At 37.9% G+C, this 17664-nt stretch overlaps 1 protein-coding gene across 1 annotated transcript; it reads right to left on the bottom strand.

The window, feature by feature from the left end:
* Nucleotides 1-2285: 2285 nt before the first annotated feature.
* On the bottom strand, nt 2286-11951 carry f2 (coagulation factor II (thrombin)). The gene is made up of 19 exons (XM_084109635.1): nt 11912-11951; nt 10925-11136; nt 10600-10664; nt 9831-10081; nt 7941-9741; nt 6939-7081; nt 6643-6800; nt 6406-6430; nt 6005-6076; nt 5478-5583; nt 5255-5385; nt 4598-4909; nt 4243-4353; nt 4031-4157; nt 3753-3920; nt 3411-3584; nt 2853-3031; nt 2665-2735; nt 2286-2547 (listed from the first exon to the last, which is right to left on the bottom strand). The coding sequence occupies exons 1-19, from the start codon at nt 11934-11936 to the stop codon at nt 2392-2394; spliced, it is 4287 nt and encodes a 1428-aa protein (XP_083965761.1). The 5' UTR covers nt 11937-11951; the 3' UTR covers nt 2286-2391.
* Nucleotides 11952-17664: the final 5713 nt, after the last annotated feature.

The raw sequence follows: 17664 nt of genomic DNA, 5'->3' as shown, positions 1-17664 counted from the left end.
GCAGATTGGGCCCTCTATGTTTACAGCATTAGGTGAGATTATTTTTTTAAATAAAATTTAAAATAAACATGTATCCAAATTAGTCAATATTGAAGAATGGAATTGAAAGCTTGAAATTTTTGTCAAGCAATAATAAAAACTGTATCCTATACCAGTCAGTTGGCAGTTGGCAGCCCTGTATTAAGCATTACAGTTTGTGCGTGTTCTGATAAGTCTAGTGGAAAACTTGGTGGGATGGTAGATAAAATGGGGCAATAACTTAAATAATAAATAAGCATCAGGCTTGTTAAAGTATAGCTACTAGTTACAAACCCCCAAACCAGAAATGTAATAGTAATAATAAAATACAAGCTGTGTTTCTTGCAATTACCCTGAAACTGCTTTATGTTTTATATAGCATTGCATGACATTTTCGTGTGAAATACAGGAATTTAGTAATGAGAACATTCAGTGATCACTCACAAATTATCTTGGAAGATGAAAAACTATTTTCTTAAATTAATCTTAATAATAATTTTCTCTGCATTCCTTATACATAGATGCAAATTTAAAAAAAAAAAAAAAAAAGTCGCTGTTTGGATTTAAATAGGTACATATTTAGGAGTCAATGATTGGATCATTATTGCAGTGATGATAATGTTTCTAGCATGTCACCTGTTTATACGTTTGGCAACAGTTCTTCTAACCCTAATTGAGTGTGTAGCTTTTCATTTCTTAAACAAGCATGTACAACTAAAAATGGCCATTCATCATGGCCATATTCCAGGATGACAAAGCCAAGATTCATTAGACTCAAATTGTGAAATAATGGTTGGGAGGGAGCTTGAAGAATCATTTTCACACATGAATTGGCACCTCTGAGTCCAGACCTTGAATTCATTGAAAGTCTTTGGGATGTGCTGGAGTAGACTTTACAGAGTGCTTGACTCTTGCATTGTCAATACAAGATCTTCACCAAAAATCGATGCACCTCTTGATGTAAAACAAATGTTGTGATGTTATCTCCATCAAGAGGTGCATCAAATTTTGGTTGTTGCCAAACATATAACATGCTAGAAACATAATAATCACAGCAATAATGATCCAGTAATAGACTCTTAAGCATTTGCCTATTTAAATCCAAACAGCAACCTTTTTTTGACCGAGCAGTGTAGTAACATTTTTTTTTTTTTTAATTGCTTGCATTTTACGTCTATTAAAGCATCTCAATGAAATACAGTGGTTTTTGACAACTGAACTGTGAAAAAAGAGAGTATCTTTTGAAGCGGGTGGATTGGAATCATGTATTCTCTAATGTCTGTATTTGATATGAATACAGTAACAGTGCGTGCTCATTTAGCCCGGCTTCCAGAAATGAAATATGGAAAGATGTTTTGTTTGAGAAAGGTCTTCACCATGTGTCAATACATACATCTGTTTTTCTAGGGTACTCTGACAACTATGGTCACAGGGGTCAATTAAGTCTATAGTTTCAGGGACCATCTCTTGTCAAAGCCTTACTTTACAGTTAGACTAAAGTGTAGCTCTCCTTGAGAGAAAGAACGCATTATCTTGATGTTTTGAGAGGACTCTCCTGTTTCTAGTTAGAGCCTGGCCAAATACAACCTTTGAAAAGCTGTGTGTCGGTGTGTGTGTATTAGTCTTCTTGGTTACAGGTTAAGGAACCACTGGCATTATTGGAGATTGACCGAGTTGTTGTTCTGGACATGCTGGCGCTCAGCAACCCAAATCTGCGACCTGGAAGGTCACGACGTGCCTAACTTCAGGGTCCGAGTGTCAGCTGCGTAATCAATGGAGATATCCTTCATTCTATATGTATATGTGTGGAAAATTACTATGTTTATCTATTTCTTAGCCAAACAGAAACTGCAACCTGAAGCAAGGACGTAGCTTAGACCTTGGTGTAGGGTATAATTGCTGTGATCTTTGTAACTGTAAGCGGGGCGGCCAACGAACTCCTCTGTGAGTCTTGAAGCTGACTTCTGCTGATGAAACTGCAAACTATCTTCAGTAAAACTTTTCTTCAATTTATTATAATTCTGCCTTCTTTCAAACATCTGGTCCTTAGGTCCTAAACTGTTACCCCCTAACACTTTGGTGTGTTGTAATTACACCCTCATAATTGTGATCAGTCACGTCACCATTCCTTTATTTATGTGACAAGAACCTGATATTTAATTTAACTGATCTCAAAACCAGAATTGCATCTGTTTCATTATAAAGAAGAGGCCAGCCCATTCTCACTGACAATACACAGAAAGAAACTCCATGCTCACACACTGGTATCAACATACAAAGAATTCAGATTTATTCATCAATTTGAAGGTTTGATCACATTTGACCAACGTGTTAATTTCGTGTGTGGCAAAGGTCTCTTTCCAGGTTGGAAGATCACTCATCATCTGAAGAGCCTGTTTTTTCAATGACTTTTTTCATCCAGCGACGCATACGGAATAAGTGTGTGTAGAATCCATATTTGCCATCACGATCACAACCCTCGCCCCACGACACAATGCCAATCTGATACCACCGTTTATCTGTAGGACTCTGTGGGCAGGAATAGGTTTTAAAAGGACAAGTTTAGTTATGTCCAGCAAACAGAGCTTTATCGGTATCGGTAAGTCAAACTTGTTTGAGGAGAGAAGAATATATACATTATTATACCTTCATCACAAAAGGCCCTCCACTGTCTCCTTCACAAGCGTCACCTCTTTTTGTTTCATCTGGCAGGTAACCTATAAAACAAAAGATGACCTTGCTGTGACACCTGAGCGCAAAAGCATCTCACGAATTCTCAGAACCTGAACTGTCTAGGGTCTAAAGAAGACCATGAAGAATATGATGAGTATTACCAGCACAGAACATGTTGTCAGTGATGATGACCGAGGTAGAATTGCGGCAGATGCTCTGATCCACAATGGGCAAGTGAATCTGTTGCAGCACTGTTGGAAGATTTGTTGGGTTTGATGTCCATGATTCCCTGAGGTTCCCCCAGCCAGTTACACGGCCCTTGAAACCTGCAAACATTAAACTTAAGAGAGAAAATCTGTCAATTACAGCTATGAGTAAATTTTAAAGATATGCAAAAATGCATTTTCTAAACATTGTTGTTTCTCAAGAAAATATGCTGTTAGTGAGTTTCACCATCAAAAAAGGTGAACAAATGCATAAAAGGACCCCTTTCAAGAGGTTAGCATCTTTATAGTGTGAAGCTTTAAAATCTGCGTTTTCTAAATGCATGTTATTGATCTTATTGTGGATGATTCATTAGACTTCTCTAATCATGTAGTCTGCTTAAACTTGCATTCCAATCTGCCTCCATCCAATCAACAACCAATGAGTAGAACATCTATCTATCTATCTATCTATCTATCTATCTATATATATATAACACTATTGTTTTTTCTTACTTCTTTGCGATGCTCTTGGTGGGCAGACAGACAGGGTGGATCTCATCCGTAAAGACTACAGGCTTCTTCATGTGCAGAAGAGCAATGTCTCGGTTCAGGTTTTCCTTCCAGTTATACTTAGGGTGGACAATGATTTCATCAATGGCCACAATCTTCTCAATGCCCCTCTCATACCTGATTCAGAGAGAAACAGGAAAGAGTTTAAAACAGCTTAATTTCCTGTAGACTGAGGTTTCTAAATTACTTTACACGGCATTAACAAGTAGACATTTACAATTTATGTATTGGTGCAGTCAATTGAAGAAAAGAAAAAATGCAGGTTTTATTTTTTTGAGGGCTCACTTGGTACGAGAGTGTTTTCCAAGGCGGACGATGATATCATTGATGGTGAAGTTCTTGTTCCACGGTGGGTAGAGAATGCAGTGGGCCGCAGTGAGAATCCATTCATCGCTGATCAGACTGGCTCCACACAGCAGCTCCTGAGGACTACGCTTATATAACATCACCTGCCTGCAAATGACATCAAACACAGTATACAACATGCAGCATTAGATGTCGAGATGAGTGATGACGGCAAGATATCTGAACATTTAAAACAGCGTATGTGGTGATGTATTCACCATGGAGCACTGGCAATTTCAGCCTCCTCTCCTCCGACTATTCTGCTTCCAGTGTATGACAACAGTAGATCCTTCTCCTTCTTATCTTCTTTGCTGATCTTCTCAAACAAGGGGCGCACTCCACACTCTGACAAAAGGCAGTTTAATATTAATTATCAGTTGATTATACAAGATATCAAACCACCGCAAAACAGACGGTGAAGGTATCAGACCTTGTTCTCCATTGCCAAAGCTGCGGGGGCTAAAGAAAGCCTTTCTTTTGCCATCAAGAGTTGTTCTCTCTCGACCACCTGTTTCCTCTACAAACTTGTCCAGAGGGGCATCTGAGAGTGAATGAGAAAGAGAGAGTGTGGGCTTAGAGGTGTGATGATTTATGTCTAATGCACTTAGGCTTCCTTAACATTGAAAAAGTTTTTGCTTTATTAAAATTATGACACTTAATCCTAATTAAAAGACTCTGGTCCAGATGTCACTTTCAATCAAGGTCTAAAGTTCAAGGGAAGAAATGAATATTAATATTTCTAGTCATCGTGTAAGTGTTTGTAGAAGGTAATTCTGCTCACTCACCACACATCTCTAAGTCACAGTAATCAATGGTAATGTTTCCACCCGCTTCCTTTACGTAGCACCAGGGACCCTCCATATCTCCATCTGGGTTTCTGCAGTGGTTCTTTATCAGCTGAACTTGAGGCAGAAACTCTTTTCCTTTAATCAAGGCTTGCACTTCTGGTGCACTCCATTGCACGCAGGTGCGACCCCCCATAGACACAGACAAATTCCCAGTGTAGGTCTCCCCATTTCCAGCCAGACATTTACTCTTGACATAACGCTGTTCAGGTTTCACAGCAGGAGGTGGCGGAGTGAGAACAACAGCCTCACCTGAGGAGGAGAGAGTGAGATGATCAGTCTGGTGGACTAGCATAACTTGCTGGAATGGAATGAAACCTTTTTTTTATTTTTTATTCATGCTCAAGCATAAAATGTGCAATAAACAGAGCACAAATAGGTGCTGTCAGATATGGTAATATGTGTTTTAGTAAATCAGTAGTCATTTAGCAGATCCAAAGCAACATCAAGTACACTTATTATTACAGAGATCATTTCTCCTGAGCAACCTGGTTCAACGACACAGCGGTGATGGCTCAACATTCTGGTTGACAGCGCAAAGCATTAGTTATTACACCACAGGACATTTTGCAGTAAGATTTTAGTGGTTTTCTCTACCGCATTTTGGCAAACTGCAGGACTCCCTTCTGACCGTCGGGTCTCTTGTAAAACACCAAGGGCCTTCCCTGCTCTTATCTGGGTTTCTGCAAAAGTTCTCCGGTAGCTTCAGCTGTGTCACATTAAATTCGCTAAAAAGGGGAAATAAACAATCAACATAAAATGGTTTTGCCAATCCTGAGAGATTACAGTTGCTGTCAACAAAGAGTGCAGAAGTACATACTGAATCCTGTGGGGGAAGTTGCTTTTCCAGTACTGGCATGACCTTCCAGACTTGGTGACAGATACTCTACCAGCGTAGTGTTCACCAACATTAATGAAACAGTCTCCTGTCAACAGAGAAATTATAGTTAAAACTAACACTAAAACTAAAAACACATTTTCTTACTTGAAGTAAAATTAACATTAACTGAAAATAAAAAAGTAAACATTTTATTTCAGCTACTTGCCAAGGCAATACTTCTCATTTTTATTTAGTTTGACTTGATGTACTAAAATAACTAAAACTCTAATTAAAATTCATAAAAAACATATAGACATACTTTAAAAACTTTAAAATTAAATAGAAAATGAATATATATACAAACTAATTCAAAATATTAGTAAAAACTAGAACAATGACACAAAAATAACACTGTCAATCAAACATCAGTTATGATCAGTCACTAGCTTTTACCAAAAAATGTCTTTGTGTTACGAGTGTTGGGTACAAGTCTTTGTGTTGGGTGAATAAGTATGTATCACCCTTACCTTCTGTTTTCACACATGCTCTCAAACTGCTGATATGTTCTGGTGTTCTGAATAATTTTGTTCCCTCACAGCCTGTGGAAAAAAGATAAAAAAGGGAAATATATAACATCTAACAGAGTTCCAAGGTTGGCGGGGGGGGGGTTTTCTGTAGAATTGGTTCTACTTTTAAACTGTTGCCACAGATTTTAGTTATGGGAGTGCCTTAGTTTGAGTTTTGGTATTTGGGCTAGTTTAATTGGCCGTTGGGCAACCCTGATACCAATACACTCATTTTAATTTGTATATTGAGCAGGGAAAGGCCGGTTGAAAATGCACTTTGTCCCTGGTTCAATAGAAACTGTTTACACAAAATGTTGTCACTGTTTACACTGAAACTTTTGTAAAGTGATATATATTCTTACCCAAATATTTTGCCCAAAAAATGTCCTGTGGGAAAATGAAAGAAATCATTAAACATAAAATACTAGATAAAAGTATTATACCACACTTCAAATAATCCAGTAATCTTATAAAGATATACGTTGTATACTTATATATTTATATATATATATTTTTTTTAAATCCACTGATAAGAGATTTAAATATTTCCATGTTTCAATTGGGGCTTATGTGTCTACAACACAAAGTGCATTTCTCACCGTTGTATCAACTCTCTCAAACACTTCTCGAGCTTCCTCATGGTCACAAATCTCTTCCACACACTCTCTCTCCAGATTACCCGGTTTAATCTCCTCAAATCTGCCGTTAGCCCTCTTTGCCCGAATGATCTGAGAGGCTTCCTTATTGTCAATGAACACTGAAGCACAAAAGCCAAAATTTCTCAAAACATAACAAAACATCTAAGCTCACATATGTATTATCTTAGAATAAATTTGTTCTTAGTTTGTTATGTCCTAATTAGTCAAAAGGCAGAGAAATCTTAGTAAATTCCTACCGTTATGACACAACGTGAGCTGGAGAACTTGTCCGAGAAGCAGGGAGAGAAGGAGAGGCGCTGCTTTTGCTCCCATTCTTGGGGATGACTGAGTCTGTAATCCTGAAAAATCTTGGAGCATCTCATCAAATCTCTCACACACTCAGTTAGAAAAGCCCACAGCTGCAGTTACTGGAGTCACCAAGTTAATATTGAACTACCAGAGTTCAAACAGAACAAAGTGTCTGAACAAAAAGAGCCTATCTCTTCTGTATCAGATCACTTATATCAACGTGGAACATTCTTTGCTTTCTGAGGAACATGAATCAGACATATTTAATGAAAACAAGATAACTTCATATCTCCAAAACTATGTGAATTCAACTGTGAGAACATATTATACAAATTATAATATTTATATTATAACAAAACTCTCGCAAATTAAAAAAAAAAAAAAAAAAACTAGATTAAATATTTTACACAGTGCTCCTCCATATTTTGTTATTTAAGAGTAGATGCATCTTTGTTACTAATCAAAAGAAATAGCTTTCATCTTGAAATGATAACCCTCTTTATGTAGCTGAAGAGCTCCATTAGCTCTTATCTACTGGGTATCTACTGCTTATCGTTTCCTCTAATGATAATCATTATGTTTTTATATGAAAAGTACATACATGGTATTTTACTTTAACAGTTGACGTGTGAAAGATAATTTGCAACGTAAATGATAATTTGCAACGTAACAAATACAAGTGTAAAATTGAATTTCCTCTTGTATTAGCTCATTTCCCAACACAGCTGTGTTTTGCTGATGCACTTGTACACTGTCTGTATAAACAGTGATGAAACAAGGTCCACTGCCCACAGGAGTCAATATTTACTGATAACCCATCTAAGAATCAAAGAACAGCAAGACATAAATTCAACATAGCTTATACATTTATTTCACAAAGGTTGTTTTTTCTTTGGTGTGAGACATAATGTGAAGAGTTTATGTTTGAAAATGAAACACTTTAGTATCACAGCCCTGTCTCTATTTCTACAGTCTCTGCCACAGAACTCAGACCATCCTGACCTTGTAATATGACCAAACAACTGTTAGCATCCTGTTCTGGAACTACAATACAGTCACTACTGGCGTCATTTTCCTGCACAACTATGCATTCAGCATTTGCTTCCTGTTCCTGAATCTCTATACACTTGGAAGGCTGTTCTTGCACTACTATACACTTGGTATTATCATCGGAGACAATAATCTCGATGAAATTCTCACTGAGCTCAATACGTTCAACCCCCTTCTCCGCTCCTTTTTCCAGAACAACTGTGCCATGGTGGTACACACCGGAGCCCAAAATGGCACCTTCTGGGTGAGACACCATAGCCAAGTCCTCTGAGGCTTGAACGTACGCCACCATCCGTCCCTCTTCCAAACTGCTGCAGTCAGTCCTACCTGACTCACCCTCTGCTTTCTGGCCTGCCCTTTTGGGTCGGCCTCGTGTCGGCAATACGTGACCAGAGTCTAAATGATGTTTGTGCGACTGCAGATGCCGCTGTAGACTCTGCATCATTGTGTATTTGGCTCCGCACACCTGGCAAACATGTGGCTTCTCTTCCAGGTGAGACTTTAGGTGGCGCCGGAGTTTGGTTGCCATCGTGTACCCTTTCCCACACTGTTCACATTTATAGGGTCTATCTCCTGTGTGCAGTCGTTCATGGGCCCGCAACGTGTGAGGGTCCCGTAAAGCCTTGCCACAGACAGGACACAGATACACCTCCCCCGTGTGTGAAATCAGGTGCCGGCGCAGTTCAGGAACTTGAGAAAAGCGCAGGTCGCAGTGGTCGCACTTGTAGGGTTTCTCTCCGGTGTGGATGCGCATGTGTCCCAGCAGATTGCCACGTTGGCGAAAGCTCTTGTCACAGTGCTGGCAGATGTACGGCCGTTCTCCGGTGTGCAGACGCATGTGGTTCCTCAAAGAGCCAGAATTGGCCAGTTCTTTACTGCACTCTGGACACTTGACCTTGGGAGCCTGGTAGTCTGGCTCTTTTGTCCGATGGACTTCTCTGTGGACGCGTAGCGAGGGCCGGCGAGCAAAAGCTTTTCCACAGATGTCACAGACGAACGGTTTCTCGCCTGAGTGGAGAACCTGGTGCTCCTTGAGGTCCCGTTTTAAGCCATAGCTTTTGTCACAGTGCTGGCATTGAAACGGCCTCTGACCGCGATGCATTAGTAGGTGGGCTTGGAAGCTCTCCTGTGAACTGTATGGTTTACCACACTCTGTGCACATGTACGGCTTTTGATTTTGATGTGTGAATTTGTGTTTCTTGAGATGGCACAGCTGAAAGAAGCTCTTGTCACACTCGTGACATTTGTACTTCCTCTCTCGGATAATAAAGTGAGGAAAATCCTGTTCATTTTGCTCCATGCTGGAATCCTCATTAATATACGACGTCTGCATTGTGTTGTCTTTGTTATTCAAGAGCTTTTTCTTGCTGCTTAGGTCTGACCTGTTCATTGGATCTTGTCGTTTGCAGATACGGTTGGCTGACGAGTGCACTTTTCGAGGTTTAGCGGCAAGGCGAGAGCTGGCTCTTAGGCTTCTCTCTGGCTTCAGATGTTCTGATGAACTCTGGGCTTGTGATGTATTCACACTGACGCTCTGAATCTCTTCTCTTGCAGGACGCTCATCGATCTGCTCAGCTTCACTCTCCCCGTGTGCCTCATCCACCCCATTCTGCTCCAGGACACTGGAATTACAGGCTCTAGAGTCCTGCACAAGACTTTTCACCTTGATAGGAAGTTTTGTATTCTCTTGTGTGGCAGGATCTGTAAGAAGACAAAAGTTTCACACATTTTTAAAAGCTTAATTATATCATGGACCTCTTACACAGTACAAATATCAGGTATAAACTTACATGAACAGCCAGAGCGGTGATCTAAAGTGACGGCCTCTAGAGCTTCATCTTGATCTCTGTTTGGTCTTCTACTGTTTTCACAGGCTTTTACTTGCAGAACTTCTTCTTCAAAAGAGGCTTCTTGTTGATCTTCCAAGAGGAGCAGTTCTGTTCCTGGCTGAATGTCCCGACAGACCCTGAGGCCCAATCGTCCATCCACCTCAAGTACACTGACATTGCTCTCTTCGTCACTCTGAGTGCTGCAGGCAAACCTGTGGAGGCAGTTAAACAAGTCTGATTATATAATGTCTTGATATGCAAGTTAGTAATTGTACTAAATATAATAATTAATGAATTCTGGCTTAGGCCTATTGCGATAATTGATTAATCGCCTAGTCGCGGTTATTCTATCTAATCGCATTTATTTAATATAACCGTTATAACAGTTTAAATTTCAATCTCATTTTGCCATAGTCAAATAGTCAATAGATAGTCAAACTCTTTCCTCATGCAAAATTAAGGTTTGTCAGTTTAATTTCAGACTGCACTTTTTCATATCTTTATTATATTATATTATATAAATATAAATTTTCACATCATTAAAGTAAATCATGTGGGCCTATTTTATTATAATGTTCATTACTATATTATATACTATTTCAAGTAAAAAAATAAAATAAAATAAAAATTATATATATATACACACATTAATGCATGAACAAAACAGAATTAGGCCTAATCATCAGAACAAAATTCATGATAGTGACAGGTCTATTCTGGATAAACTTACCTCATCCAGTACATTTCCTCTGAGATTTCTCTTTTGAACACATTTTGGCATGTATTTTGCAACCCCTGCAGAATAAGAACACATACTTACTTTATAGCTATTACTTATCACAGCAACATCTTATTTAACTCTAAAAAAAACTGCTTTTGTAGTCCCATTTGAACACAGTAATGCTTCTGAAAACATACTTGCAATATCAGGTGAGAAGTAAATTAAGTAGATGCTGCTAATGTCTTGAAGCACATTTGCTGTAGTGGTACTAAACAAACAAATCTGTCAGCTGTATGGTTCAAAATTAAATTTAAGAACACAGTGGTATGCATACCTCCTCTTTTTCCCCTCTGATTATTTTGTCAGGTTCCTCCAGACCTAGCAGAGTGCCTTTCTCTAGCACTCGCCCAACACACCACAGACCCAGCTGTCCATCTTCAGCCAGAGAAGGACCCAGGGTGAGCCCTCGCGGTATTGATCTCAGCACACTGTGGATGGAGTCTCTCATGTTCCCAGAGCCTTTATCCCTCCAAAAGTCTGTTGCCACTAAAAATAACAAACACCACAATAAGACAAGATATTACTCTCCTACTTACATTTTGAAAGCTGTAGTTACATGCAAGGATGAATAGACAGCACTTACAAAACAAACTAAACTAATACTTGATGAATAATTGTTATTTGGCTGTGCATTTACATATCTTTTTCATTACGTTAACTTTATTTTTCTTTCTATTGTCTTTCTTTTCTTTTATTATATTGTTGTTTTTCAGACCCATAAAAGATACATGTCTTTAGACACAGAACACTTAAACGTTTTAAGGAGAGTCCCGTATAATTTACTCTGGTTTTACAGTAATAACAATAATGGTTGCAACTATTGGTGATTTTTGTACAGTGAAATGCATGGTTAGATGCAATACGAATAAATGCGCGGAATACACATGAATGCTTGTTGCGATTCGAATAAATGCAGTTCTTAATTTGAAATGCACAATTTTCATAAAAAAATATGGTAAATTCAAGCATTTAGTTTTCCTCTGTTAGTAAGTCTATAAAGCAATATGCAGTTGGTAGTCTAGAAAGTATTATGGAGAGCAGAGCTAGCTAATGACAAACACATTATGGAGTAAACAGCAGCTTCCTATAACAGTTAACTTAGATCTTCAGAAAATAAGGGGTTTTTTTGTTTTGTTTTTGCTGTTTATGTATAAAGCGTCTTTATAGATGCAAGTTGTGCTAAAACCCAGCGTTCATCGAGTAGATAACTGGTCGAATCTGCAAACATAAGCATGAGATTGAGAAAACGTTTTCAACCAACTCAGGACTATATTTCCTCTGCGCATTGGCCACTCGAAGGTCTTGTTTATGCACCCAAAACTCCGGGAAAATTATCGTTCTCCAGCCAACAGTGCATCGACCGGAAGTCAGGTAGCTGACTGTTACAGAGAAACGGTTCCCTCTAGAAACAACTACCGCTGCACTCGCCCTCTCCAAATAAAGCTGAATGTTCGTTTTGTTTTAAATGTATGTCAATAAGACAGTCTCTGTGTATAAAGAAGATATTCATGACTATAATATAAAGGCATTTAGCACATGTTGGCAAAGTGTCTGTGTCTGGTCTGTCCTTTATGTATTTTGACTACAGAATTAGGAGAAGATCCAATTACTTTTTAATTCTTCATGAATAGTTCCTGATAGTCGACGTGCATATATGTTACTATGATATTATTTATTAAACATTTAACATTAAACATGACCTTTGTTTTCGTTTGATATTTTCCTGGTTGTGAATGTGGTGCTTAGTTGTGTATGATATTTTTCTAAGATTTTTTTTTATGTTTTAATCATTAAAAAGACTTCAGAAACAACCTAAAGGCAGACAAACTTTCTAGCACACGGTGGCGCTAGAGACACATCTCTGATTTGCTTTGCCTTCCCTTCAGGCGGCAGAGAGGAGTACAAGGACACAAGGTACAGACAAATTGTTCTTGTGGACGTTTTGGAGAGAAAAAAACAAGAAAGGGACAAGTATAGTTTAAAGTTAAAACACCATCTATTGTTTCTGATTTACCAATATTGTGATATATTTTGATATAGTGTTTTGAATGTTTCCACGCTGGTTTGCCTACAGTGTCAGTAAAAACGCAAAACACTGAAAAACAGACACTCGAATCAAACTATAAGATCTACTGCTTGATCATTCTACATGTTTTAAATTCAACAAGTTGTAACTGGTCTACGTTCATTTACTTGCATATGTACAATATACCAGAAAAACAGCTTTATCACTCCATAGAGCCTCTTAGAAACTATTTATTCCTATCAGATTATTTTGCTATTTGCTACTTTTGTATTTGGGCCATTATGATGTATGCATTTTGAAGAAAGTGCATGCGTTGAAAGTAATAGACCTTTAGATGATGTAAGTGACCCGGCCTTCTTTGCCATGAATGTGAATCTGTAATGGATGGAGAGACCAGACGAGTAGGCTAATAAAAGAAATATGTTACAGTAATCTAATATACATGAACAAGTTAGTGCTGAAGGGCCACATTTTCCTTTTGTTATGCTACAACATGAAACAGATGTTGCAGTTTGATTCAGAATGGACAATTCTTCTTTGTGACGCATGCTACTTGTTTCCTCTCCAAAAGGCTCAGGAGAATTGCTTGAGTAGTGTAAATTTAATTAAATAAAATGTGGAGTAACTGTGACAGGATTATTGACAGGATCATTGACAGGCTGATTTGATTTGGAAGGATAACTGGGTGAAGTAAAGCATGCACCAGGTGACTGCTGTAAATAATGGTTGGCTCAAATCTCAGCAGCTAGCAGTGGTGCTTAAATGCCCAGGGGAGGTTTCATAATAATGGCAATGGAATTGAGAGGACAAAAGGACAGGTCTTTGTCTGATGTGAAGAAATGAAAATAATTTGACCTGTATAAGATCAATTTATAGAAGCGCAATTTTGTTCAATGCCCAAAGCTATTCAATCTATATTACTAAACACACTGGGGAACCTGCTCTGTTAACACGGAATCAACTCACATGAAATCAACACTTCCATAATCTAACATGTTTACAAATGAAACAGGATATATATCAGGAACAGTGCTGGGCAGATTACTTATAAATTGTAGTTTTGTAATCTAAATTACTAATTGTAATGTATTCTCTGACTATTCTTAATTACTTTAGTCATTACTAGTTTATCACATTGTTTTGAATAGGATAATCTTGTACCATATTGATGAAAAAAATACAAAGAGAAAGAAAATATATTCCATTCTTTGTTTTCAACAGCATGAAGTGCATTAAATATTACATTACGTCAGGGTTTCCCAGACTGCGGTCCGTGATGTAACTGCAGGGTAACTGAGTTTAATGAAAAGCTATTAGGTATTTAAATCATGAAAAAAAATTATTAAATAATTTTCAAATAAAAAAAATACTCAAAAAGATTTTAACAAATTGTTTACCTACATATCTGTAATATGACCATTAACCGACATCAGAGAACTGTGAACTTTATTTTATTATTATTTGTTATTATTATTGACATGATTTTATTATTGACCTAACTTATTAACTTAAAATCTAAGGGCTTAAGAGAGGGTTCAACTAAAAAAAAAAAAAAAAAGGAATGCCTGCATTGCATGTAAATATGAAAAGATGGGAATTTGTACATTTTAATGTGTTTAAAGACAAAAGCCTTCCAAAGACAGTAATACATGGTTATAGGACTCACTGAGTGATAATTAAAATAAAATTTAATGTGTTCGTCAGGAGCTGATTAGATATGCAATGTTGAGAAAAACACTTGTTAAAAGTGAAATAATTTGTGTGAATCTAGTGATCAAAAGCTGTGGGTCTCAGTGTTCAGTGATATAGGCTCATGACTAGTGGCGGGTCTGAATGTGCAGTTCCACAAACCTAGAAGAACTTCTGAATGAATAAGGAGTAGACTAGACTTTTATAGAAAGGAAAATTTAAAACATAACAAAGAAGTAGAATCAATGAGTTGTAATAATCAATGAGGTCTAATTACAAGAATTACATTTTTGTAATCTGATTACGCAATCCAGATTACATGTAATCAGTTACTACCCAGCACTGATCAAGAAATGTTAGATACCAGAATGGAACCAGGTGTTTGGAGGGAAGGGTATGACAGGTTTTCATAGGCCAAAAAAGGAAAAGTATTTTTGGAGGTGGAGCAAGGTATTAACAAGTTAGTAAGACAACCATGTTTATTTGGTATAACATACGCCAATGAATCATGCACAATGAGACCAAGAGTGTGCACAATGTGCACTCTTGTAAATTTGAATTACCTGTGGGTTTTAATATGCTTTTTTCATTTAATTTACATTTATTTTGACCACAATAGTCATCAAAGCAGAACAACTTATGTCTAAGAGGACACATTCAGTCGCAGTACATATCTTAAGCAGCTAATGCTTGTTCTCCACTTGCTTCCTATGCGTGTGTCTCTGCATTGAAATTCTATTAGTTTGTTTCTGTTTTATTAGCTGTTACTTTCCCCTTATCCTCTTATCTCTGTCTCCTTGTCCCAGTTATTGATCTCACAACTCTGGTTAATTGATCAACCAGCCTTGGGTTTGTCGAATTGTTACAGTCAGTCAAGGACTTATGGATTTATTACTGTTATTAATGAGTGGATTGTCGAGGATGATGAGATGGTCTAAAACCAGTCACTCTGTAAATTACCAACCAGCCCTCGTATTGAATGCAGAAAGGATCTTGATCACTCAGCCTTCTCACATCACCGTGGCAACATGGTTCAGTTTAACCCAGGAGAGGCTCAGAGGGCAGATTGGATGACACACACACAGACACACGACTCGGTCGCTTCAAGCAGTGATTTGTAAAACATGTAGCAACCCTCAGCCCGTTCACAGGTTATTTGATTGCTTGTTGAATAGAGAACACTTTCTCATATAATTTCACCGCTTCTTTCTGTAAATTAAAAACAGAGAAATAGGGCTGTCAATGGACCTGATTTTGTTAATCAGACTTCATTATTGTCTGAATGGAGCTACACTCATATTTTGAATCAAGATTGTGTCCATACGTGCTTGTGAGAGACGTGTACATTATGGAGGGAGATTTCAAGTGGAAGTTTGTTCACATTATTAGTTTTTAAACTGATGTTTATACAGTACATGCAGTGAAGTCTAATTGACCATTAGGGAAAAAAATCAATTTTGAATTTAATTGAACACCCTTTTTCTTTCTTTTTTTACCAAATATTGAATTAAAAAATGTACATGAATTACTTGGTAGTTGGTATGGCAGCAGCACTCAAGCTGACATTATCATGTTATCCAGCATGGTTTAAAATCTAGATCTTGTTCTGAATATCAACAGGGCTGTGAATTGGTGGAGGGAGTCACTTGTTTCATTCTTGAAACAACCTTGTGTTTTTTTTTTTTACATTGTTACTGCATCCCAGTTTGCCTGATTATACCATGTCCAAAAAGTATGCACTGTTGTTGTGAAGAAAAGGCAGATGAGAGTGTAGCAGAAGAGTATGCAAGCTTTTTTATGTCATACAATTGCACTGCCACATCTTTACATGCATTCTGTCACTGTAAATCAGCCTGTCAATGATCCTGTCACAGTATACATTCTCATATACACACTCCACATTTTATTTAATTAAATGTATACTACTCAAGCAATTCTCCCTAGCCTATTGGAGAGAAAACAAGTAGCATGAGTCATAAAGATGAATTGTTCATTTTGATTTCATGCCATGGTGATTTTAAGAGTGTTTGTGTGCGTTCAGGATGTTCTGCTCCTCTCCCTCCGTCTCGTTTGTTCCGGCTGATGCCATACAAAGACAAAGGAGAGAAAGAGACAGATGAGATGATATAAAGCAGGTAGCTTCATGCAGTAGCTTTTTCTCTCCTTGTTTTGTCTTACAGCAATGCTCATGCCTGCCTCACTCCGCTCAGCATCAGAAAGGAATATTTTTCTAGGGCATCTTTTCCCTCCATCTATATTTCATGTGTTGTTGTTTTTGGGAAGAACCTCTCCCGGTGTGATAAGGGATTTCAGACGGATTTGTTCAAAGCCGTGTTATGTTCGATGTGAATGAGGACAGCGTTTTTTTTTGTGCTGTCCATGCTGGGCAAAGAAAATAATGAGCTTTAATTTTGCGTTCAGTTTTCACATATAAAACCATAATGAGAACTTTAATGAGATCTCTCTCTCTCTCTCTCTCTCTCTCTCTCTCTCTCTCTCTCTCTCTGAATAAATTTTAGATATGCGTTGTGTAGGAAACACGTCATTCTCACCACTTTATCACTTGATCAGAAACATTTTTCAGTTGCAAAACATACTTATGAATTCACTAGCGATTTTATTTAATCTGAAGAGCCCGTTGCTCGGTTCTTCTGAAATAAGGCAATTTCTTTTCATTCTGTTTCTCATTCATATTGTGTTTAAACATGCTTGCTAATGACCGCAAGCTTAAAGTAATTTATCATGTGACGTGTAGTGTGTTCACATATTCATTCACTCACACACACACACAGCTCCTCCAGGGAGAGCGAGCCAGCACAATCATTTTTAGCTCTGGCAGGGCAATATCTAGCAGGTGGGAGTTTTTTTGTTTTTTTATCAGTGGGATTATGCAAGTAGCTCATCAGTGATGCATTGCAGTTACTGCTGGTATCCTGTGCCATTTTCAAGGCTGCCGAGCAGACAGACAGACACTGGACCTGTCCATTCTGATTATACAGACATAATAAGACTGGGTACTGTGGTAAAAGAAAGATGACTTTAATATGCTCTTATCAAGTACACTCTCTATTTTGTTTTCCATTTTCTCTCTCTCTCTCTCTCTCTCTCTCTCTCTCTCTCTCTCTCTCTCTCATACATTCATCAGTGTGTGTTCATTTGGTGTGGTTTGTGGGAGGTGCTGTTGGCCTGGATATCTGTCACTTCCTTGCTTGCTCTTGCTTATCTATGTGTCATCTATCATGTCTGACCATGCCTAAAATAGATCCATCAAATCTCTGAAGCAAACACATGAGAAATAG

The sequence above is a fragment of the Abramis brama genome, assembly GCF_963993115.1.
Source record: "Abramis brama genome assembly, chromosome: 3".
Taxonomy (NCBI): domain Eukaryota; kingdom Metazoa; phylum Chordata; class Actinopteri; order Cypriniformes; family Leuciscidae; genus Abramis; species Abramis brama.
Note: the sequence above shows the minus strand (reverse complement) of the source record. Positions and strands in the feature narration are given on the sequence as shown.

Excerpts from the sequence above, each read along its gene's own strand:
- f2 (XM_084109635.1), bottom strand. The coding sequence starts at position 11,936 with ATGCGCAGAGGAAATATAGTCCTGA. Across the intron at positions 10,082-10,599 it reads GAGGAAATGTACTGGATGAG|GTTTGCCTGCAGCACTCAGA; the intron begins GTAAGTTTATCC and ends CTGCCTCCACAG. Across the intron at positions 6,801-6,938 it reads GCTCACGTTGTGTCATAACG|TGTTCATTGACAATAAGGAA; the intron begins GTAGGAATTTAC and ends TTTGTGCTTCAG.